Consider the following 22,822-nt stretch of genomic DNA (forward strand, 5'->3'; position numbering starts at 1 on the left):
AGTCTCTGCTGTTAAGTATCCCTGGAAATAGATGGCTTTGGAGCAGCACAGGAGAGGAGGGGCATAGCTGAAGAGAAGGGATCAGTTGCTGTTGTTACTTTATAAGATGTGCAAGGTGCATTATTGTACAAGTTGAAGGAGTTGCTCCTTGCCCTCTGATCTCCTGTGACGTGGTGCAGTAGAGCCATGGGGAGCTGGAGGTGAGTTACAGCCATGCCATCACTTGTCTGTTGGGGAAGGCGCACAGGCAGCACGGGGAAGGGTTTACTGGATTTCTGTGTGTATTTTTATGTTCTTGCCTTGCTGCTGAAGAGGAAAGCAGGGAGGAGGAAGCCAGACGGCACTGCCTATCAGCCAAAGATAGAGTGCAGTGCTCCAGAAAAGCCACTTCAGCAGATGACAGGTGTGGGGCAAGTCAACATGATTTTCTTCAGATTTAAGCCTACTCCTCTTTTCCTTTTTTTTCCCCCTCTCCTTCCTGTGGGATGCAATTCCGCATCAAAGGCTATGGAGAAGAAGGACAAATGGGAGAGGATTCAGGGAGCAAGTTACAAGAAAGGCCAGATAATGTCATGTTTTTAATTTGTTGGGTTTTATAATTTAAACCTGCTTTGGAACAAAACTGCCAACTTTCCTCTGATCTAACAGCATTTGGCCTGAGCAGTTAATATCAATATGCAGACTATGAAAATCCCTCCTGCTTGCACCTTTCTAACAAGCTTAAAACCTGCCTTGGGGAGCAGGAGGAACCTGCAGCTGCTGCTGAGGCTGAGGCTGATGAGCCTGTGACAGCTGAGCTCTGAGCTTGCGTGGAAGGCAGCGAGGTGTGTGCTCTGCAGCGCTGGCCTCCTGCCTGCTTAGGGCCTGAGGGCCCTGGCTGTGGAGCATATAGAAGGACAGGGACCTCTTTTTCTTTGGTGGAGCTGGTGGGGTTAGTCTGGGACACTCCCCAAGCTGCCCAGGAGCTCCTGGCTGCCTGCTTTGGGGTGGGATGCACCTGGATGTGTTGGCCCCTCCTCGAGCAGCTGGAACATCAGCAAGGCAAGAAATGGCTGCAGTCTTTGTGCACATTAAGTGTTGCCATCTGGCTCCTGGTAATTTGCCAGCGCAGGCCTCTCTTGGGTATGGCTCAGGCACCCCAACTGGCTGGCCTCAGCAGCACTTAATAGGAAAACATGGCTCTGACTGTCTGGAGGGAGTGAAGCAGTTCAGGAAGTGCCAGTCCTGTGAAGAAATTGCTTTGCTTTCTGTGGGCTGCTCTCCCTGCTTGTTCCACGCTTTGTACAGAGCATGGAAGATTGGGGTTTTAATAAATGATTATAGGCTTTGTTACCAGGAGATAGTTGGTGTAGCAAGAAATGTGGTTTGACTTCAAATTGATTAGCCCATTTTATAAATGTCATAGCAAGTTGTTTTGTGTGAGTTCTTTTGAAGAGAGCCCTGATGTTAGACACAGAGTAAAACACGCTCAGCCTGGATTCATAACAAATGCTTTGAAATGCTTTATTTAGAGAGAAAAGCCACTTGTGATTTCCTATCAGAATTTTGTTATTTATCATAAATCAGCAGTGGCTGTTCTCTCTTCTCTAAGGCCTGTGGTTGAGCTTAATAAATCTTGTGTTTGTCAGTGCGGGGATTCATGTTTTTAAAGTGTGTTCTTGCATACTTGATCAGACTAATCAGAGAGCCACGCAAGGCGCAGAGTGTGTCAGCATGGGTGCCAGACTTACTCAGCAATGCCTGTCTGTGTCAGAAAGACACTGTGCAGTGAGGTGGGAGAAAAAAAAAAAGGATTGTGCAGTGAGGTGGGAGGAAAAAAATAAAAAGGAGGAATCCGAAGGTCAAAATGAGAGGAGCAGTGCTGGGTGCTGCTCCAAGGAACCGCCACACTAATGCTGTAAGGACTTTGCAGCAGGAAAATGCCTTGTGTCACATCCATGCTGCTTCTGGCAGCACAGGGATCAGGGAGAAAATGAGCAGTGTGAGGAGGGAGAGGATAATGTGGGATAAAGCAGGTCTGTCTTTCCTCTGTGAGGATTTCCTTCCCCAGCCAGAAAGAGGCACAGTGCTGGTACCTGCACAACTCCCACAGAGAGTCCCACAATTGTGAGCAGGTATTTTTGCTCCCTTGACAAGAGATAATGACCCTTTCTGCCTTTCTAGTAGAAAAAAATGTTCCCTCTGGGGCTTTTGCTTAGGATGGCATTTTAGACCCATATTTTGCTGCTATCCTGGTCATTTCTGGCTGTCAGATATTGACCACTTGGAAATTATGGCATCATCTGCTGTTCTGAACTGTGTGAGAATGGCAGGTGTGGCCCTCACTCCTACTGGGTTGGAGATTCATGTTATATTTATGTTTTGAACAGCATCTCCACAATGACCCCACTTGGCAGTAAAAGGAACCCAGATACTGCCACAGAAAACTCTGCTGAAGAAGAGATCTCTGTTTGCCCAGGTAAGAGGCACTTGAGACTGTTATGAATTTTGTACCAAAAGTTACACGCTTAGGAAATTCAGAGAAAAGAGAATTTTCAAGTTATTTCAACAAAATGAAATTTCTTTCCCCTCTCCATTTTTCAAGGCTAAAATTATTCAGGTAATTTAGTTTGAGCTCCTAGTTTTGGACCCATTTCCTCTAAGGCAGTTCTGTGACAGGGATTGCTGGAGACTTGCTGAAGAGACACCTGGATGTGCATTGGATATGGAGGGATCTCTCAAAATAAAATGTCTCTGCAATGCAATCAAATTTTCAGATTTTTCAGTGTGAAAATAATGTGCAAAGCGTGAGAGCTGAAATAATTTTTGTCTTACATTAATTAAACATGTTTGGAACTAAGGAGTTTTTCTTCCTTGGTCTCTCCTACCATGTTTGAGATTTTCTGGTCCAGGGTTTTAAGGGAGGAAAATAATGAAGAGGCTGCTCCTGTTCATGAGCAGCTGTAGCAGGATAGGTCATGGTGGTGCTTGGAGGCATATTTTGTTGCTAACAAAGATGTGGAGGTCTAAAGAAGGTGTGACTGTGAGACAGAGCATGGAATGGGAGCTCTGCTTGTCTTGATGTGAAAGCAGCTCTATTCTTGCTTTGTCTCCGTCCCAGCAAGTGTCCCACACACTTTCCCTGTGTCTAATCTCACTCCCCATGAAGCTGCACAGCTGCAGTGCCTTTATCCTCACACCACCATGCTGTGACTTTAACCCCTCATCTGGCTGTGTTGTTGCACTTTGTCTGATAACATTTGTGGCAAGTCTAAAGAATGTCTTGAAACTGTGAAAACTCTTAAAAAGCGTTAAGGACTAAGCTACATCAACAAGTGAAGAGATAGTTGGGGGCTGCAAACCTTTGCTCATGGAGGTGTTTTTCTGCAGAGACACAGCCAAGCCCACTGGAAGCTATTGAGGAGAGAGAAGAGCTCTGTTCAGACAGCAGAGGTGCACCTATGCAGGTAAAAGAGCTTGAAATTGAAGGGTCCTGTTTCCAATCCTACCTTTTAGACCTTGGTTCAGCTGAGCTGTGCTGGCATTTCCCTTTGGGTAGCTGGAAGCTTGGACTTCTATTTGGATCCTCACACACAGTTCCCTCTTTGCTTTTCTCTACTGCTTCATATCTCCAGTCCCTTTTGGCTGGGGACTGCCTGCAGCTGCTTCTGAAGCCTTTCAGTCCTGTAGCTGGAGAGCTGTTATCAATTCCAGCCCGTTCTTTTATATCCCAGTGCTGCTGAGCTGGATGATGCCATCAGTGTGGGTGGCAGTGCTCTTGCTTGCCCATGCTCAGGGGCACAAGCTGTGATGCTCAGCAATGTAGAGGGACCCCAGGAGCTCTGAGGGGAGTCCAAGTAAACCTCAGTCACTTGTGCTGTCATCTGCTTTTCTCTGTTACAGTGCTCTGAACTCCAGTTTGCTCTCCACAGACTATATCCAAGAGGCTAAGAGGAGAGCTTAACCCAGAGATCAGACTGGTATAAAGATGTGCTTGAAGTGTTGAGGGCTGGTGGGGGTTTTCAGGCCAAGCAGAGTGTCCTGAATCTGGCAATCTTGAGTTTTGTGCAGTAATAGTTAATAGCAAGTCAGTGGCAGGGCTATCCTCTTACCTCTTGCTGCAGATGTTGCTGTGTGCAGCCCCTTTCCCTGTGTTGTCACACCTGCACAGCAATTGCTTTGCAGCTGTCACTGTACCAACATCTGACTTCAGTTCCTGCTTCTGATAAAACTCCCTTTGTCTATTAATTTAGAGAGCGATATCAAAGGGGTTGCCAAGTACTCCTCTGGTGCAGGGTACATGAATACAGAATCATACAGCTCTTGACAAGAGGATTCATTTGTGGAAAGCTCATTCTGGGAGTTTGCAGCTTGTACAGCACGTCTGCAGTTCCAATGTCTCATTCTCACAGGCCTCTTAATAAACCATCTTCTGCTCTCGTGTGCCTTTCATTCTGCAGGTATCTCCAAGCACTGCTCAGCCAATTAGGGACTGCAGCAAGGAGAGAGGCAGTCCTGAGCTGGCCACCAAAGCACATTTGTGACCCATTTGGCTGTGGCCAGGGCACTGCCCTGTCCCCTTGTGCATTGCAGAGGGTGCCCTGTGTCTCACACATCTGCCTGGGTGACACCAGGTGGTGGGGAGCTGGTTCCTAGGGATTGTTTGACATCATTATGGTTGGCAGCAGGTCCCAGACCAGAGCCTGCAGCCCTCCAGGAAAACAGCAGAAACAGCTACCATGGCATCAGTGGTTTGCAGGAGCCAAGCAGAGAGCACTGGGACTGACTTCTTCCTAGCAGATGCTGAGCCAGGACACAGGAGTCTTGTTGAGCTCAGCCTCTAGCATTGCTCTTGGCTGGCTCTTGGCTGCAAGTACTATGTCTTGTAGGCAATTTCCTCTGCTAAAAAGCAGAGGCAACTGTCTCTGGCTCTGACAGGGGTGATTGGTTCTGCAGTTGAGGTTTTCCAGACTGTTACAGCAAGGTTTTGTACAAGCAGTCTTTTGTTACAGAATGTTGCATTTCCATTTAAAATTAGTAATTTACCGCTGAATGTAGGCGGGCAGGGTGTGCAGAATTGGTGATCTCCTAAGATTGCTTTAAAAAAGGCAGCTAGAAGGAGCAGTGCCTGCTGCTTTTCCCATCATATTTTTTATGTGTGTTGTCTATGTAGCACAGGTTTGATCTGATCATTCATATTTGACACATCTTGTGTTTTATGGCTGTTGAGTGTGATGCCCCACAGTGAGGACTTCACAAGATGTAATGACACTGAGATGTGAGAGAGGGGTACGAGTGTTAATGCTGTTAAGTGATGTACTTCAGCAGCCTGTGTTTGGCTGGAGGAACTCTTGTGGCAACTCCTCTGCAGAAATTTAGGGCAGAGAGCCTCCCTGGGAATGAGGGATGTTCCTGGGGCTCGCCGTTGTAGCCTTTCAGCTGGTGTTGGGGAGAAATGCGTTTTGAGAGTCCGAATCTCAGTTTGAGTCCCAGTCCTGCAATTTTTGTCATAGCTCCTCTGAGTCAACAAAGCACCTCCTTCCCTTTAGGACATAAAAATCAGGATCAGATCCTCATTTGGGAAAGGAAGTAATAAACCGAGTAATACAGCAAAGCGCTCCAGTGGCACGGAGCATCTTGGCTGACCCCAATTACTGCTTCCCTGAAATGATACTGTTGGAGGGAAGCAGACAGCAGTTTTACTGCACACTGTCCACATGTCACTGCTTAGCTCTAAGGAGAGAAACCTCTCCCATATTATTTTTCTATAGGTTTCTCTACATGATTAATATTTAAATAGCTTTTCTTAATTATTGTGGGGAGGGGAAGGTTTTTTTCTTAAATGTGGTAAAATCTTACAGCAAGCCTGACTAGGCAGAGATGCAGTTCTGAGTGAGATGGCTGCAGTCTGCTGCATTTGGGAATGTCAGAGGCGTAGGGAGCAGGCTGGCTCTCTGGGGGTTGGTAGTGGAGCACCTTTGCAGCTGTGTGACCAATGCAGAAAGAGAGTGTCCATAAGTGGTAGTGGCACCCTGAGAACGTACACGAGCTGTGACATTCTGCCCTGGCGAAAAGCCTCTGCTAGTAATTTTGTGTGACACAGGTTTTTAATGGTATTCCCTCTCTCCTTGATCGGTGTCCCCTCTCATGACTGCTCCAGTCACCTCCTCTATAAAGGAGGAGCTTCAAGTGATCTCTCCAGGGTTCCTAACACCACAGCAGCCTCCTTTCATCCTGGGGGAGCTCTGTTCCCAGACAATGCTGCCTGTGTAGCATGGATCATGTCCAGAAACTGATGAGCACAAGTCAGGTGTTGAACTCTTGCTTTGCCCCATGAATTTTCCATCAGTTTCGCTTCTGAGATTTCCTGATTAATGGAAGCTTTGCCGTTTTTCCACTTTAGTGCAGGTGATGTTTGCCTTAAACGGTGTGCATGACTGTGCAGGGAGTTTCACCATGATTCAGAAGGACATGTTGCCTTTGCAAGAAAAATTAGTTATTAGTGCAGTGTAGTTCATTTAGCCAGTGGTGTTATTTCTGAGCACTATGTGATGAAGGAAGAGTAAAACTTATAAAGAAAATCTGAGTCTGTGTGAAGGTGAGTAGCTACCAGACAGCATGGAGCTCTGCACCTAAGCAAAGTAAAAGAAACAGTGCTGTCTGGCTAATTTTTCTTCTTCTTCCTTAGGTTGGTGGGGATGAAGATGCTGGCAGGACTGTGTCTGAGTGCAGTCCTGCAGCTGCTGCCCGTGTGTCGTGCCCTCTGTGTGACCACAGCTTCCCAGCTGAGGAGATCGAGGTGCACGCCATGTACTGCGACGGCGCGGCGGGACCGCAGCCTGCCCAGGACACTCCAGGTCTGCCAAGTGCTGCTTCCGTGTGTTTGCTCCTTGTGCTCGCCCCCCTTCCCTGTTGTTACTTGGCAGGCAGGTGCTGCAGTCTTGTCTCTCTCAGGATATTTGGAGTATTGGGAGGTTTGTTCACTCTGCCTTGTTCTTGTTATTGGAAGCTCTGGTATTTCCAGCACCTCCTGCACAGAGATATCATTTCTGATGACTTCACACAATAATTCACCACATTATCAGCTCCTGAACGTTACCCCAGGATCTAGTCCTGGATGCTTCAAGCAGTACTTGTAAGATTTGTCTATTGTGTGCTTTGTTGAGGACCTGCAGAGAATGTGGCAGTGGAAGAAAATGGAAGCTCGAGCCATGTGGGCAGTTGTCCTTCAGGGCTGTTGAGAGGGGAGAATGTTCTGTACTACTACAGGAATGGCCTGTGCTCTGCATGAAGTCTGACATTTGTATGTGCAAAAATGGCCTGTTTGGGTGGCAGAGACTGCAAAAAAGTTTCCCTCTTGTTTCACTAAAATTGCAAAATGATAACTATCAGTCTAGCGGTGTGGATTTTTCTCCTTCATGTGAAGAGAGAGGCATAGAAGCACAGTCAGAACGCCCATATTAATCCTCTTTTTATTCTTTTTCATATCAGTTTTCCATAGCCAACCTTTGTAGAGCTTAAGTGAACAAATACACTAGTTGGTTATCAACATATTCAGTAAGTTATGTTTTAGCTGCTGCTTGAAATGTAAAATCTGTGTTAGCACAATGTCAGGTAATATCAAAGTAGTAGCTTGTAATAAGATTAACTTTTCAGGCTGTGAATATATAATTTTCAGTTACATACTGGCTTGCTAAATGCAGCCTAAATCTATGATGTTTGAGCAAATCATAGCTAGTACAAGAACTGTAACTTCTGCATTCCTCTAGCAGGAGGAAGTTTCACCATGTAATCTTAATGCAGAGTTGATGTAGTTTTAAAATAAAAGGTTCCTGCCATGCTAAATCTTTTGGGATGTGACATGGGTCCTGTCAAGATAACAGGAGCCAGAGTAAAGGCTGATACAGGCTGGTGTTTAATTTTGGTGGAAGGTTCTCTCTCTGCAGGCACAGCCCAGCTACTGATGCAAAGCATTTGGCTCAGGCAAATCACAAATTATCATAGTTCCTCTCCCATCCTCAAGACTGATAAAGGTCCTATTTGTGTTACAAAATGGAGCAGAATTTCTAGTGTGCCTTTTAGCAGGAATGTCTTTGGCCTTGTGGTATTCTGGTCCCTGGTGTGGCTGGACTGTGAGTGTATCCATTGATCCTGGGGAATCCCGACTGTGATCAGGAAAAGGCTTTGAAGTCTTTGGCAGTGCAAGGGAATTTGTTCTTTTCTTTGGCGTTGGCTTTCAGCAGGACAGAGCTCAAGGCTGGCCTCTCCATTCTGCTTCCAGGCTGGTCTCCTTGGGGATGTTTGTAAGGGTAGTTATTTTGGAATTGCTACTCTGCTGTTCTGGCTTGTTCAGAACAATCCTCCTGTAAGGAAACCAGCCTGGAATAAAAGGAATTTTGCTCTGTAATAATGGCTGTAAGCAGAGCAATGGGTCTGGGACAAAATCACAGTAATTTGAGTTTTCTATTGCCAGTTATTCTAGTATTTTCCCTGTAGAGACCAGGCTCTATTAGCCATAACAGTCTAAGACACCTGTGTTCTTTGCACCCAGACTCTTTGCAGTACCATGGGCTTCCCAGGCTCGGGCAGAATCCTGCCTGCCTGTGGGGCTCTGGCTCGTAGGGCACCTCAGGCCAGTTTCCAACAGCTGTTGGAAGGCAAATGCACCCAGAGGGCTCTCAGGTGCTGGGCCAGTCTGTGGGATTTGGGTTGAATAGGCAGAGATGATGTTCAGCTCTGAGCAGAGGCCAGACAGTAGCCTGGCACAGCTGTGCAGGTACAAAAGGACTCTGTTTCCAGGGCTGTTACCTTGGCATCCACCACTAGCACAACATCCACAGGTGAAGCTAATGCATGGGGAGAAAAAAGATGTGAGAGAATTGTCTTCTGAAGCAAATGCCAGCTCCTGTGTGGGTCCAGAGGCTGTTCTCTACTGCTGCTGCACTGTGTGCTCTTGGCTGGCTGCTGACTTCCTCAGGAGCACAGCAACAGCCTTGTGTGAGAGGAAGTCAAAGCTCTGCCCTCTAAGCTGTGCCCTGATCTGTTAAGAAAAAATGGCTTCAGTTTTCCTTTGGTGCACTGGATCAGGGGTTCTTAGTCTGTCTTCAAATTTATTAATTAGACTTACTCCTGATGTCTCTGGAATTGCAGTCCTGCAAACTATAGCTGTCAGTGGTTTTCATTTTAATACTACAAAAGGATGGGGTCTTGCTCATTTTACTTCTCTTCTTCCTTCTTATAATCATGCACCAAAGTCTCTCAGTCTTAGGTCTCAGGAGGCCAGCTCAGTCTGGCTGATATCTAAGGGCAGGTTTTCAAATGAGCAGCTGGGCAAGATGAGCTACAGTTGCTTCCCCTACGTACATGGTCAACCTGGCTGGATGCCCAGACCACCACGTACCTGGGCAGCATGAAAATCTTATAATGAATTTCCACTTTCCTGTGATCTGAGTAAATAAAAAGAAGAGCCTGATGTTGTGTTAGCCGCTGTACCAGGCTGGGGAGGGCTGAGGCCCTGGGTTTCCAGCTCAGTGACTGGTGTTAATTCCAAGTGAATGAATGGAGCTGTGGAATTTCTGTGCCAGCTCCCTCTTTCTTCATGCACTCAACTGAAGGGGCTCACTTGTGTGAGAGGGCTCTGCTGGAGTCACCACATCTGTCTCTCACTGCTGCTGCCAGTGCAGGGATTCACTGGTCTCAGTCTGGAAGGGAGTCTTGGCTGCAGCTGTGTACAGCAAATACTCCTGGGCTTTGTGACATACTCAATGTCTCTCACCCTCCATCTACATCCATCCAGCATTCTCAGTTCCCAAGCGAGCCCAGGAAAATGAGGATTTGGTATATCCCTTCCTCCCAAAGGCTCAAATGCAGTCTTGACACGGCTGTCAGTCTTCAGCAGCAGCACTGGTGCTGTTAAAAAGCTCTTCACATCAGTAGAAGTGGCACTGATACAGCAGAAAGAGTAATGAAATGGGTGCAGAGGAAAACTGTGTGGCTCCTGAGAAGGGACAAGATGCCATGAGCCAGACACTGATGGATCCTGCAGGGAAGTGGCACAGCTGGCAGTGAGCACAGGGAGCTGGTGGATCAGACTGCAGGTGGGCTGAGCAGGAAGGTGAGGAGCTCAGGGGCTCTGACCTTGCTGCTCCACATGCCAGCCAGACCTGGCAGCCCCTGGAGGCGCCCAGGCTGAGTGTGCTGATAGCAAGGCCATACTGGGCAGGGTTTGCTGCTCTTCCCCAAGGTGAATGCTGGAGCCAAACAGGCCAAGAATGACTTGTCAACCAGAATTATTGCCGAGCGAGAGAAAAGGTTGTTCTTGGGCCACAGAATATGCCTGACCCAGCAAAGAGCGTTGCATTTGGGAGAGTTACAAGGCTCCTGTCACACAAGCAGGTCAATACTGCTCTGTGGTGGGGATTTTGCCTGTGGCAAGTATTTTCCTGTGTTCTGAACCCTCTTCTTGGGGGCAGGGGTTGTTCCACCAGCTGGCCCTGTTCTCTCTCCTCTGCTGCTTCTTCTAGCATTGCAGCTGAGGGTCTCCTCCTGGGCAGCTGCAGAGCTAGTCCCAGACATCTCTAATGGGCACATTATGCCAGATGTGTTCACTGCTTTTGGAAGAAAATAGAAGTGATTAACACCTGAGCTGGTGCACAAGGCTCGTTAAAGAATATTAACGAGCACACGCTGATTTGGAGAGCAGTTCTCACCACGCTGTCAAACACAGTGTTGGTTGGCTTCTTGGGAGGCTGGATGGCCTGGGGGGTGGCCATTGTTACCAGTCATCCTAGTCAGGCTGCCACTTCAAATCTGGGCCAGGCTATATTGAAGAGAGGCGTTTGCTTTAGTTCCTGTGAGCGATGAGCTGTTGGTATCAGTCATCGCCTAGGAGACAATACCCACATCCCAGGAAGCCTTGAGCTTGTTTCTTCAGCGTGGTTGTCTCCCATCAGCCCCAACAGCTCTGAGCACTTCACAGTGCATTGCTGGTTGTAGCTGCAGATTGGTGATTGCTGCTGAAGGAAAGGCTTTGTTGCATTGTGGATAGATATTGGGGTTGCCCAACATTCTAGAAATGGGGTTTTGCTAAAACTCGGGAGAATTCTCTTTGTTCCACACAGAATTTTGTGCTTCGCTTTCTTTATCACAGATGACGTGCTAACAATAACAGGTTTGTGTCTATACCTTGGAGTCAGATTTTGGTCCTCTTGAGTATGGGAAGCAACATCACCAAGCCGTAAAACAGCTCCCAGCATTGTCCCCTTAGCCAGCATGCCTGAGAGCGCTCACTGTGACATCTGTTTTGGAGCTGGAGTCTTGAACGTCCCTGGTGAAGCAAGCTAAGCTATCTGAAATGTTCCCTGAGGATCTTTGCTGGTGGTATGTCAACAGGAATACGCTGAGAGGAATTCAACTGAAAGGGACAACACTCCAACGTGCTCCCTGCAGATGCCTGCAGAGCCAGTTGGGAAAGGCTGCTGGGGCTTGCTGGGGGAACAGAAATGGTTGGGCCCGTCACCAGCTGCTCAGCTGGGATCTCACTGGTTACCCATGTGTTGGAGCTTCTGGAGAGCAGCACTGCTCCTGCTGGAGATCTTCATCCAGGGGACTGCCAGGGCTGTCTGTGCACAGCACCACCATGGTTCACATGGGCAGTGGGAAAGTGATGAGTGTGGGCTAATTGTTGTCACTTCCCTTTCCAGTGTGAGCTGTGTCCCTTCCCAGCCAGGCTCTCTATCAAAGGTCTGGTGCCTCTGCAGAGCCCTTGCCTCAGCTCTGCATTCCCCTGGGCCCACAGCTGGCACTGTCCCATCCTGCAGCAGGCACGGGAGCCTGGCTTGGCAGGGAGCTGGGCTGTGCTGCCAGAGCAGCTGGGTAACGCTGCTCTCAGGCTATCACACTGCTGTCATCAGCTCTGAAATTCCTGTAAACTACAGACTGTCAATCCAGCTGTTTCTGGCAAATTAGGTATGAAGTGGTCAGCAGGCTCCCCAGTCTGGGAAAGGTAAATTTTTCAGTATCCCCCCAGGAAAAAAGGACACTTGTCCAGCAATCTCTTCTGCAGGAAAGAAAACCCTGCAGAAGTCCCAGTCCACTGCTTCTTCACCTCTACCATCACTTCTGCTGCAGCTTTGAGTGGAAGTGATGGAAACTTGGTGCATTTGAGCATGATGTAGGGATGGTTTGGTAGTAACCCTTTTTGTTAACCCTTTCTGTTTTTCCTCCAGTGCTCACCCGGCGTCAGAGAGAGGCAAGAAATAAAGCTGCCAGTGGTAAAAGCAGCCCACCATCCTCAGACATTGACAAGTAAGTAGGTATGCCTGCTCCTCCAAGATTATTTCAGTGCTTCTGTACTAGCTTGACTATGGATGTCTTTATTCCTGTACATATGCTGGTCGTTGGCCTTATAACAGTGTTTCCCTAAGAAATTGCTTTTCCTCAGTGCCTCTTGTTGCAGTACTGGCTATATTTAAACTGAAGGAAGAGGAATTTGCTGTTCTCAGATTGTTTATTTTTGCACTGATTTCCTTTCAGCCCAATCCATGACGGGTCAGGGGCACATGGCTGCTGGGGGGGAGCTGTAGCTAAAATGGTGCTAACTCAGCCAGTTTCTGATGGGAGGTTTTGGCTTGGTAACCCCACGAAAAGAAGAGGCCAGGACATGGAGGCTGTCAACATGGCACCTGTAGTGATATTCTTAATTAAATTAGACTTTCAGAATAGCAGTGGCTTTGTTTAATCTCTCTCCATGCAGCCCCTCCTCCTGCCACCCACACAAAGCATCATAAGAGAGGATCTGACAGTAAAATCCCTGCTATGGAAGCAATTTTGCTGTTACAAACAGTGGATGGCAACATCACTAATGGAATTAGGCTAATTATAGAGAGGACAGCTTCTGTTTAGACACATTATCTGGGTAATCAGCACTGACTGGAAAGAAAATACGGGAAAAAGTGCTGCAGAGTTTTGCTCGATGGGGGCTCTCCATATGCATTTTAGAGCCTGGGGTGTTTCACTCAGAGAGTACCACTATCAAACTGAACACAATGTTGCTGGGGCTGGTCCCTGGGGGCTTTGTCTCTTCTTGGAGATAGTCCATTCCTGAATGCAGCTTCCCTCCTGAGCAGCCAGTGTCCTCTTCTGCAGGGTTCAGTCCCTGCTGAGAGCTGGTGTGGAAGCGAGTGTAGCTGTGTAAATCTGTGCCTGACCTTCATCTCCTTTCACCCAGAATAATCTTCTTCCCAAGAACACTCAGTTGTCCTGTGTGAGCCTGAGCATCTTCCACCCAAACGAGGGGGTTTGAGAAACAAGCTGAGCCAACCCCCCAGCAGGAGCATGTGCTCTGCAATTCCTCTCCCTGCATGGCATGATGTAAAATGGAGACAGTGCAGAGAAAGGCTTGATTTACTAGTCAGACAAGTTCATCCAGCCCTGGTAAAATGTCTCTCTGATTTAACACACTTGGTTTGCTTTTCAGGCAGAATTTAACTCCCCTTTGCAAAGCCCTTACACTTCATTTCTGTAGATTTTGACAGGGTGCTTTATGTCTGGGGAAAAATCAGTGGTGTTTGAGATAGTTAGATGAGCAGATTTGATTACTGTCCCGCTGCTGCAGCAGCAGGATACAGAGGAGCAGGCAGGGAGAACTGATAATCACTCAGTCTTTGAGATTGGTGCTGGCCTGACCCCACTGGGTGAGACTGGATTTGGTGACACATCTTCTCCACAGCATGGCCTGGAGGAGAGGAGTCACTGCTGGTGTCTGGGAGCCCGGTGCAGGGTGAATCCTAATGCAGTGCTCTGTCCTTTGCTGCCTGGCAGGTGTGAGAAGTGCTACCTCTGTAAGTCACTGGTGCCACTGCTGCAGTATCAGAGGCACGTGGACAGCTGCCTTCAGGCTGCTAGGCAAGCTCAGGGAACCAGGAGGCTGCGAAGAGCCAAGGTGAGGGGCCACCCTGCACACCATCCCCTTTGCTTTGTGCTGGGTCTGGGGCTGGGCTGGCAGCAGGAGCTGGTTCCCTGGCTGGCAGGGATGAGCTGACCTGGTGTAGGATTGCCTGTCCCTGTGGGCTGCTGTGGACAGAGAACTCATTGCCCTCCTTCCCACGACGGTCTGTGGGAGCACGGAGCTGTCCCAGGGGTGAGCTAATCCAGCAGAGCTGCCAGCAGCCTCTCCAGTGGGCAGGCAGCCAGGGTTGTCCTGCTGCCAGCCAGCACAGCCTCGGTCCTGCAGCCTTCCTCTGCTGAATGTCGATGGAGGGGAGGCCAGCATCAGCATGACAAACCTCTCTGGATATCCACAGGCCCATTCCCACGGGGAAGGCTTTAGAGCCAGAGCAGGGGAAGTTGCTCAGTGTTGGGAGCGAGCAGCGGCGTCCCAGGAGAGTTGTGGGGGAGTGAGTGTGCTGGAGGTGTGCTGGGTGTGGGGAATGTGCCTTGCTAGAGGAGGTGGGAGGCAGGAGTGTGGGTGGCAGCTGGCTCACAGTCACTCACCAGGTGTTAGCCCCCACTGTGCTTTTTCCTGCTCATGGCAGTCCCAGGGGAGCACAGAGGGTCCTTCCAGGCCTTCCTGCTGGCTCCTGCAGGCAAAAGCCTCGTGCTGCAGCTTTGCCTGTGCTCAGAAATGTGATTCACGGCATGAAGATGCAACATGATGTCTTAGTTTTGTATAATCCCTTAAATCCATCACAGACCTCAGCCCTTTGGGGATTCAGATGCAAATGATGAGATTTCTGGTTGATGATTTTGGCTGGGATACAGCCAAGCACTGTGTGGTTCAGAGTACTGCAGGGCATGGCTGCTCCTGCATGTGACCAGCTCTGTGGGGGCTCTTTGGGTCCCTGTGCCCCACAGCTGGCTGGTGTGTGGGTCCTGCAAGCAGGCACAGGTGTTTCATAGGGGAAAGATGCTGAAGCCAGGGGGCTCTTTGGGAAGGCTCAGCAAGGCTCTGTTACCTCTGGTCCTGTCTTTTACTGGAGTGGCAGCTCACTGGGGAAGTCTGGGCATTGGCTGGGCCATTGCAAAGCTTCCTAATGGCACAATTGGGCTTGCAGTTTCCTGCAATGGCCCATTTTGGGGTGATTTGCAGCACCAATGCCACAGCCAGGATGCCAGTACCTTCCAGAGCACTTCTGGGGGCAGAGAGCAGCCAGGAGAGGGGACTTTGCTGGGCCAGTGAGGCTCAAAGCAGCCAGGCCAAGTGGTCTTCCCCTAGCATGTGTGACCAGCATGGCTGCATCTTCCCAGGGGCAGAGACAGGGCACAAGTGTGTTCCCTGTCTGGCTGTGCCCTGAAGGAAGGCCCTTCCCTCCAGCACCAAGCACCAAATACCCTTGGACAGAGTGGGACAAGTCTGCCCTTGGACATGCAGTGCTGGGGGATGTGTTCCAGTGGTGTCAGAGCCCCTGATGCCCCCTTTTATCACAGCCCTGTGCTTGCTGGCTGGGCTTGGGAGTGGCATCCTGTACCCTGGCCTCCCTCTTTACCAGGTTCTGCTTGATTAGCTGCTCTCTGCTGCCTCTGCTTGAGCACTAGTTGGGCTGGGCACAGAGCAGTGCCCTTCCCACAGGTGGCAGCAGTCCCTCTTGTGCCCAGCCTGACCCTGAGGGCTGGGGGAACCATCCTGGCTAAGAGGGTCCCTCGTGTCAGTGCTGTGATGGTTGTTCTCCTCTCCTTGGCAGGACACTGGAAGGCAGGAGAGAGGACTCCTCAGGATGCTGGAGCTCTCGGAGAGCAAATCCGAAGGTGGATAACTTTCTATTCCAGCCTGGCTGGGTTGGGGCTGCTTTTCCCAGCTCTCACCTTTTGGTCCTGGCTTGGCCTGGGCTGTTCTGGAGAGTTCTTTGGAAGGGTTCTTTGGAAGGGTCTGTTCTTTCTGAGCAGAGCAGGGAGCTGTGGGCTCAGCTGGCTGTCAGCATTCCCCAGCTGGCTGCACACATTCCTGCCAGTGCCCACTGGACCCACACCAGAGCCCTTGCAGGAATGGGGGTGTACTCTGAACCATTGCCCCAAGACATGTCCAGCTTCCTGGGGGATGTGGGAGGCTTCTGCTACATGTCTGCACACCAGTGCTTCCCTTCATGGATCCAAGGATAGGAGGAGAAGAGGGGGGAGAGGTGCTCTTGGCAGCACCCGTGGCTCACAGGAGGGCTGATGTGTGCTTTTGTTGCAGGTGCTGACACGGGGACTCCCCTCACTGGATTAGGAGACCAGCAGTCCTCTCCCACACTCTCAGCTGCTGATGGGGAGCCGTCAGCAGACAGCCCCATCTCCCTTCAGCACCTTCCTTTCCATGGCTCCCCTGTGAAACCTGGTATCTCCTTGGAAGCCATGGATGGTGTGGTGGACTCGGAGCCGTGCACGGCTCTCCATGCAGGCAGCCAGCAACGGCCCAGAGGCCGCCGCCGGAGAAGGCACAAGTTCTGAGGCTTCAATGCTGCAGGGACCCCCGGCCGCTCCCTGTGCCCCAGCGAGGGTCTTCTTGGCACTGTACCCCTGCTTCACCTGCAGCCTTTGTCTCCTGTGCCCCTTTTATATGTTTTATACAACCTGTGCTGGGAGCGCTGGGTGGAGAAGTGACTGTGTGTTTTATAGGTGCCTGTGCAGCTTTGCTCTCTCTTACAGAAATGGAAATATATTTATGTATGTTTTTATGAAACTGCAGCACCACGGCAGAGCTGTGCTGGCTTTCTCTGGGGAATGGGAGGGCACTGGAGGGAGGAGAGAAGAAGCAGCAGACGGTGGGTCCCAAATCACAGTGCCAGGGGCCTCTCCTGGAGGTGGGGTTGGTGGGAGGGCTCGGGGCAGAGGGCTGCAGTGTCCTGTGCTCTGTGCAGCAGCACAGCACTGACATTCCCAGCCGGGAGGGGCAGAGGGCACCTTGGTGCCAGCTGACAGCCGCAGTCAACGGATGCAAGGACCGGAGGAGCCACGGCCGCGGTGTCCCCGTGTCCTTGGTGCTTTCCCTGTCCCCGGCTGGCTCGGCCGTACACCCGCTCCCCGGGGCAGCGGGGCTTTGCCTGCCTCGCACGGGGCCTTAGAGGGATCTGCTCCCCGAGAGCATCCTCACGGGGAACCGGGGAGGGCGACCCCATGGCTAATTAATGGCACGAGCTGGTGCGGAGCTCATTAAACCCGGGCTTTAAACGGCGCTGCCGCCCGGCCGGGAGCGCGGAGCGGGGAGTGGCCCCTCACGCGGGTGGGGCCCGGAGCGGCGCCGCCCATTGGCCGCGGCGGGGCCGGCTCGCAGCGGGCCGACCAATGGCGGGCCGGGGCGCGGCTGTTGCCACGGGGACGGCGCCGGCAACGGCCCCGCTCGCGCCGGCACGGGCGCCGGCCCCATAACGGCCCCTCACACCGGCCGCAGCCACCGCCGGCCTCGCACACCGCCCCGGCCACACCGGCCCCTACACCGGCCCCGGCCACCACCGGCCCCTACACCGGCCCCGGCCACCACCGGCCCCGGCCCCACACCGGCTCCAAACACCGGCCCCAAACACCGGCCCCTGCCTCGCCACCATGGGCAGTCGCAGCACCCGGCCCACATCCCAAAATGGCCGGCCCGGCGGGGCGGACAGAGCAGACCAAGGCCTGGGCGCGCAGGAGCAGGACAGCCGGTACGTGGGCCGGTGAGCGGCTCCTGCCCTGCGGAGACTGCTGTGGGGCCGGGGAGGGGCCGCCAGGTTCCCCGGAGCCCTCAGGCTGTTGCAGGGGAGAAACATCAGCCTCTGGCCTCTTGCAGGTCGTGGGGACCCTCTGCTTCCTCCGCCCCCACGCTCGGCCCTATGACCGTGATGGGGCAGAGCCTCCTCCTCCACGACCGCAGAGGCAGTGTGAAGGTACTGCACAAGGACGACAATATGGACCCCTCAATGACCATGGACATAGACAGCAGGTGGGAGTAGAGCTGGGTACAGGCCCCCCAGCCCCACTGTGTGCCTTGGCAAGGACAGGCATTTGTCCTGTCCTGCAGGCCAGAGCTCAGTGGGTGACATGCCACCTCCCTCCATGCAGGTTAGTGGGCAATCTGAACCAACGCCGTGATAGTTCCCACAGCACACCGGTAAGGCCCATCCCTGCTCCAGTCGTAAGTTCCCTGCCCTTAGTCTCTGCACCTCTGCCCTAATGCACCATCCCCAGATACAACGAGCCCTGCGAACACTCAGCATCCCGCTGGAGAGGCTGCACATTATGAAGGGCCACATGATAGAGGACATGTGCAAGGGGTTGAGCCGCCAGACACATGCACAGGCCAAAGTGCGGATGCTGCCCACCTACATCTGCTCCACTCCCAATGGCACTGGTAAGGCAGCCCAGCCTGAGGATGAACTGTTCTGCTACCAGCAGCCCTGCACACCTCACTGGAGTTGACCCTGGGGATGCTGGGGAGGGATAAACCACTCTTGGATCAGTTATGGGATCTATAAGCTTCTCTGCCACTCCCCACTGCAGGGGCAGTAACCAGAAGCTTGTTCCCTTGGCCCCTCTGAGAGTCTCAGGCTCTCAGGAGCTTCCCCCATGGGTCAGTGACAGTCCCTGGGACAGGGCTAGGAGCAGATTTTGGGAGATCTGCCACAGGGAAGGCCTCTGCCTGACACTGTCTCTGTTTCCCCATAGAGAAAGGCAACTTTCTGGTGGTGGAGCTGTGCCAGAGCCAGGTTCGGACCCTGTTGGTGACCCTCTACGGAGATGGAAACTTGAGCCCTCAAATGATGTACAAGATCTATGACCTGCCAGAGGGCATCACACAGGGCGAGGGGGAAGCGGTATGAGGAGGCCATGGCAAAGGGTGGCTGGTGCTGGGCTGCCCAGCATCATGGAGGGCACCGGGCTGGTGTTGGAGCTCAAGGCTGCCTTTCACAGCCTGGGTACTGAGCAAGGCAAGCAGTCCTTACCCCCAGTCATGACTTTGCAGCTCTTTGACTTCATTGCACAATGTGTGACCCAGTTCCTGTCTGAGACCACCAGCTCTGACACCGACTCTGAGCAATGCCTCCCCTTGGGCTTTGTGTTCCCCTTCACCTGCCGGCAGACGCAGCTGGACAAGGTGAGGGGGAGAGCCCTGTCCCAGGCTGTGACCACAGCACAGCAACAGTGGGGAGAGGAACTGTCCTGGTGCCAGAGGCCAATGGCTCTGCCACATTTTCTCCACAGGCAGAACTCCTCTCCTGGTCCAAGGGCTTCAACTGCAGTGGCGTGGTGGGGAAGGACGTGGTGGAGCTGCTGCAGGCAGCCATCGATAAGCAGGCTGGGCCGGATAAGGAGGGGGAGGCCAGTGGGGGAGGCGGTTGGTTTAAGAGCAGGAAATCCTCTCAATCTGCTGCTCCTAGCCAGTCCCGCCATGTGGAAGTTGTTGCCCTCATGAATGACACCGTGGGCACCATGATGACCTGCAGCATGGAGGGGAGAGCCTGTGAGGTCGCCATGGTTGCAGGTGAGACCTGGGCATGGCACATGCCATGACAGTGGGTGGTGGGTGCTGGGGGGCCGTGCTGGTGCTCAGCCCCATCACTCCTGCAGACAAGGGCTCCAACTGTTGCTTCATGGCCGAGGCGTACCTGGTGGAAACAACAGATGAGACCAGCGGGCGGATGTGTGTCAACACTGAGTGGGGCTGCTTTGGGGATGATGGCACCCTGAATGACCTCTTCACACCCTATGATCAAGCTGTGGATGAGGAATCTTCCAACCCTGGGGAAAAGAGGTGCTATTTCTCCCCCAGAAAGGACAGTCTCCCCATCTATCCCTGAGCATGTCAGGCCCCACCAAGAGGAGCACTCATTCCCCTGCAATGCTCCTGGGTGCTCTTAAAGGGCCAAGGGGTGCACGACTGACTCCCATGTGGGCTCAAACTCACACAGGTTTGAGAAGATGGTGGGCACCCTGTACCTGGGGGAGATTGTCAGGCACGTGCTGATTGCCCTGACTGCTGAGAAAGCTATGTTCACTGGGACTGATGCTGCTGTTCTGAAGGAGAAGGGAGTGTTCACAACGCAGCATCTTCTGGAGATTGTCAAGTGAGTGTCTGAGGACTGGGAGCTGGGTGGGAGGATGGGGGGTGATGGATGGGTGTTCCTGGCTGCGGGCTGGTGAACCTGCAGGTTGCTGCTGTGATCTGCCTTCTAGCAACGAGGACAGCATAACTGAAGTTAGGAGGATTCTGGAGGCGCTGGGGCTACAGCCCAGTGAGCGGGATTGCGGCCGGATGCAGCAGATCTGCCGGGCAGTGGTGGGGCGTGCTGCCACACTCCACGCCACTGGGCTGGCTGCCATCCTCAGCTACATGTGCCAGACCCGGGATTTGGAGTCGCTGATGGTCAACGTGGGGGTGGAAGGAGAATTGTTCGCAGGCTACTCCAGGTGAGGAGGAACACAGGGCTCCCAGTGGGGTGCTACCCCAGTGGGATGCCTCACACCCAGCCCATGCTATCCTCTTCATCCTGGGCAGGTTTGAGGAGATCTTGCTGAGTGTGTCAAGGCTACTGGCCCCTGAGTGCATGGCCACCATCCTGGCCTCGAGAGATGGCTCTGGGCGGGGGGCGGCCATGGTGACAGCCGTGGCTTTGCGCCTGGCAGCCCAGCGCCATGCGGTGAATGAGGTGCTGGCCCCGCTACGGCTCAGCCGTGATGACCTGGTGAAAGTCCAGGCATTGATGAAGGAGGAGATGGATCGGGGCCTGGGTAAGGAGACCAATCCCAGTGCCTCTGTCCGCATGCTGCCCACCTACGTTACTCACACACCTGATGGCACTGGTAAGGGACAGGGACACTGGCAATGGGGTGCTGAGGAGGCTGTGGCCCTGCTAATGCACTGTGCTGGCTCCCTGCAGAGAAAGGCGACTTCCTGGCTTTGGACCTGGGGGGAACCAATTTCCGTGTGCTGGTGGTGCGCATAACAGAGGATGGCATCACCATGGCCAGTGAGATCTACGTCATCCCAGTTGGCATCATGCAGGGCAGTGGTGAGGAGGTGAGGCTGAGGACCTGTGACCAGTGGCTGGGGCAAGGGCGTGAGCATTGCCTCCCTACTTGCTCTCCATGGAGCCATGATGGGGCTGGGAGAGGCCCCCCAGCATTGCCCCAGCCTAGACCGTGCTCACTATCTACAGCTCTTCGACCACATCATCGACTGCATCATAGACTTCCAGACAAAGCAGAACCTGGTGGCACAAATGCTGCCTCTCGGCTTCACCTTCTCTTTCCCCTGCCAGCAAGTGGGCCTGGATAAGGTGAGGGGGTGGCTCCAGCACCAGGATGGTGGGAAGGACCCCAGGATGTGTCCTGCTGCCCTGGCCCCTGATCTGGCCACTGTTGCAGGCATTGCTGCTGACCTGGACCAAAGGCTTCAGCGCCTCAGGCTGTGTGGGACAGGACGTTGTCCAGCTGCTGCGGGACGCTGCCAAGCGCAAACGGGTAGGGAATGTCTGGTGGCCTGTCCCTGTCCCAAGGGTAGAGGGACCTGCATTCAGGCACTGTCCGCCCCAGGAGGTGTCTGGATGCCACTAGACCACGTGTCTCCATCTCCTATTTGGCAGCACTTAGGGATGCAGGTGGTGGCTCTGGTCAACGACACAGTGGGAACCATGATGGCCTGTGGTTATGATGACCCCAAATGTGAAATCGGCCTCATTGTGGGTGAGGAGCACCTCTGCATCCAGGAGGTTCCCCATCTCCTCACCACCCCTCTACCCCCCATGGCATGGCCACTAGACCTGCTATGGGGGTGACACCAGCATGGGGCCTGTAGGGACGGGGACCAATGCCTGTTACATGGAGGAGATGAAGAACGTGGGCACTGTGGAGGGGGACCAGGGCCGCATGTGCATCAACATGGAGTGGGGGGCCTTTGGGGACAACGGCTGCCTAGACCATCTCTTCACCCACTTCGACCAGGTGGTGGATGAAACCACCATCAACCCGGGCAAGCAGAGGTGGGTGAGGGCCCTGGGGCAGAGGGTGTGGGAGCGGGTGGCTGTGCCTAGCTGAGGCTGTGCCTTGGATAGGTTTGAGAAGCTCATCAGTGGCATGTACCTGGGCGAGATCGTGCGTCAGATCCTGCTGGTAATGACAGAGAAAGACCTCTTGTTCCAAGGCAAACCCTGCCCCAAACTCCAGACCAAGGACATCTTCAAGACCAAGTTCCTCTCTACCATCGAGCTGTGAGTGTTGGGTTCCTATGGGTTCCTTGAACCCAGGGTGGGGGTATCAGAACACCAGGTAAGGAGCCAGGCTACACAATGTGGCACAGACAGGGTGATGGGGACAGTGATGGGGATGGGGATGCTGCTAACAGTGCATTGGTCTGGACAGCAATGGGCTGGCCCTGCGGCAGATCCGGGCCATCCTGAACGAACTGGAGCTCGATGCCAGCTTTGAGGACTGCGTGCTGATGCGGGAGGTGTGCCAGACCGTGTCCCTGCGCGCGGCCCAGCTCTGCGCTGCTGGCTTGGCTGCTGTGGTGGAGAAGATGCGGGAGAACCGAGGCGTGGACCAACTGTCTGTCACTGTTGGGGTGGATGGCACCTTGTACAAGCTGCACCCATGGTGAGTGGGGCCAGGGGTGGCAGGCACCCATGGGCCATCCTTGCCCTATGAAGGGGTCTGTGGTGGGAGGCATGGTGTGTATAGGGTGGGAGCATCAGTCCTCACCCTCCCCTTCCATCCTGCCTAGTTTTTCCAACAATCTCCAGATGACACTGAAGGACCTGGCACCCAATTGTAATGTGACCTTCATGCTGTCAGAGGATGGCTCAGGGAAAGGGGCCGCGCTTGTAGCAGCTGTGGCCGATCGCGCTGCCAACGCCATGGAATAGTCACCATTCCAATAAAGCTCTTTGGTCTGCAT

The 22,822-nt window shown here is 52.7% G+C and overlaps 2 protein-coding genes across 6 annotated transcripts in view; both read left to right on the forward strand.

Annotated features, from left to right (window-relative positions):
- Nucleotides 1-16,652, forward strand: part of UIMC1 (ubiquitin interaction motif containing 1) — a 39,729-nt gene extending 23,077 nt beyond the window's left edge. For 2 of the 5 annotated variants that reach the window (XM_066560201.1, XM_066560202.1), the window contains exons 7-13: nucleotides 2,370-2,458; nucleotides 3,370-3,446; nucleotides 6,668-6,836; nucleotides 12,207-12,285; nucleotides 13,801-13,921; nucleotides 15,660-15,723; nucleotides 16,151-16,652. In XM_066560201.1, the coding sequence (XP_066416298.1) occupies nucleotides 2,370-2,458; nucleotides 3,370-3,446; nucleotides 6,668-6,836; nucleotides 12,207-12,285; nucleotides 13,801-13,921; nucleotides 15,660-15,723; nucleotides 16,151-16,404 (853 nt within the window). In that variant the 3' untranslated portion in view covers nucleotides 16,405-16,652. Of the gene's footprint in view, nucleotides 1-2,369; nucleotides 2,459-3,369; nucleotides 3,447-6,667; nucleotides 6,837-12,206; nucleotides 12,294-13,800; nucleotides 13,922-15,659; nucleotides 15,724-16,150 lie in introns of those variants that run through there. The other 3 variants (XM_066560203.1, XM_066560204.1, XM_066560205.1) reach the window with 3 other exon arrangements.
- Nucleotides 16,653-17,739: 1,087 nt separating this feature from the next.
- On the forward strand, nucleotides 17,740-22,821 carry HK3 (hexokinase 3). Its single transcript, XM_066560434.1, has 18 exons — nucleotides 17,740-17,872; nucleotides 17,992-18,040; nucleotides 18,118-18,280; nucleotides 18,595-18,743; nucleotides 18,893-19,024; nucleotides 19,132-19,411; nucleotides 19,498-19,681; nucleotides 19,839-19,994; nucleotides 20,104-20,337; nucleotides 20,426-20,730; nucleotides 20,808-20,947; nucleotides 21,087-21,206; nucleotides 21,295-21,390; nucleotides 21,513-21,612; nucleotides 21,725-21,908; nucleotides 21,981-22,136; nucleotides 22,288-22,521; nucleotides 22,649-22,821. Exons 1-18 carry the CDS (start codon nucleotides 17,763-17,765, stop codon nucleotides 22,788-22,790), a joined length of 2,934 nt encoding a protein of 977 aa, XP_066416531.1. The 5' UTR covers nucleotides 17,740-17,762; the 3' UTR covers nucleotides 22,791-22,821.
- The last annotated feature ends 1 nt before the right edge of the window (nucleotide 22,822 follows it).

The sequence above is a fragment of the Molothrus aeneus genome, chromosome 15, assembly GCF_037042795.1.
Source record: "Molothrus aeneus isolate 106 chromosome 15, BPBGC_Maene_1.0, whole genome shotgun sequence".
Taxonomy (NCBI): domain Eukaryota; kingdom Metazoa; phylum Chordata; class Aves; order Passeriformes; family Icteridae; genus Molothrus; species Molothrus aeneus.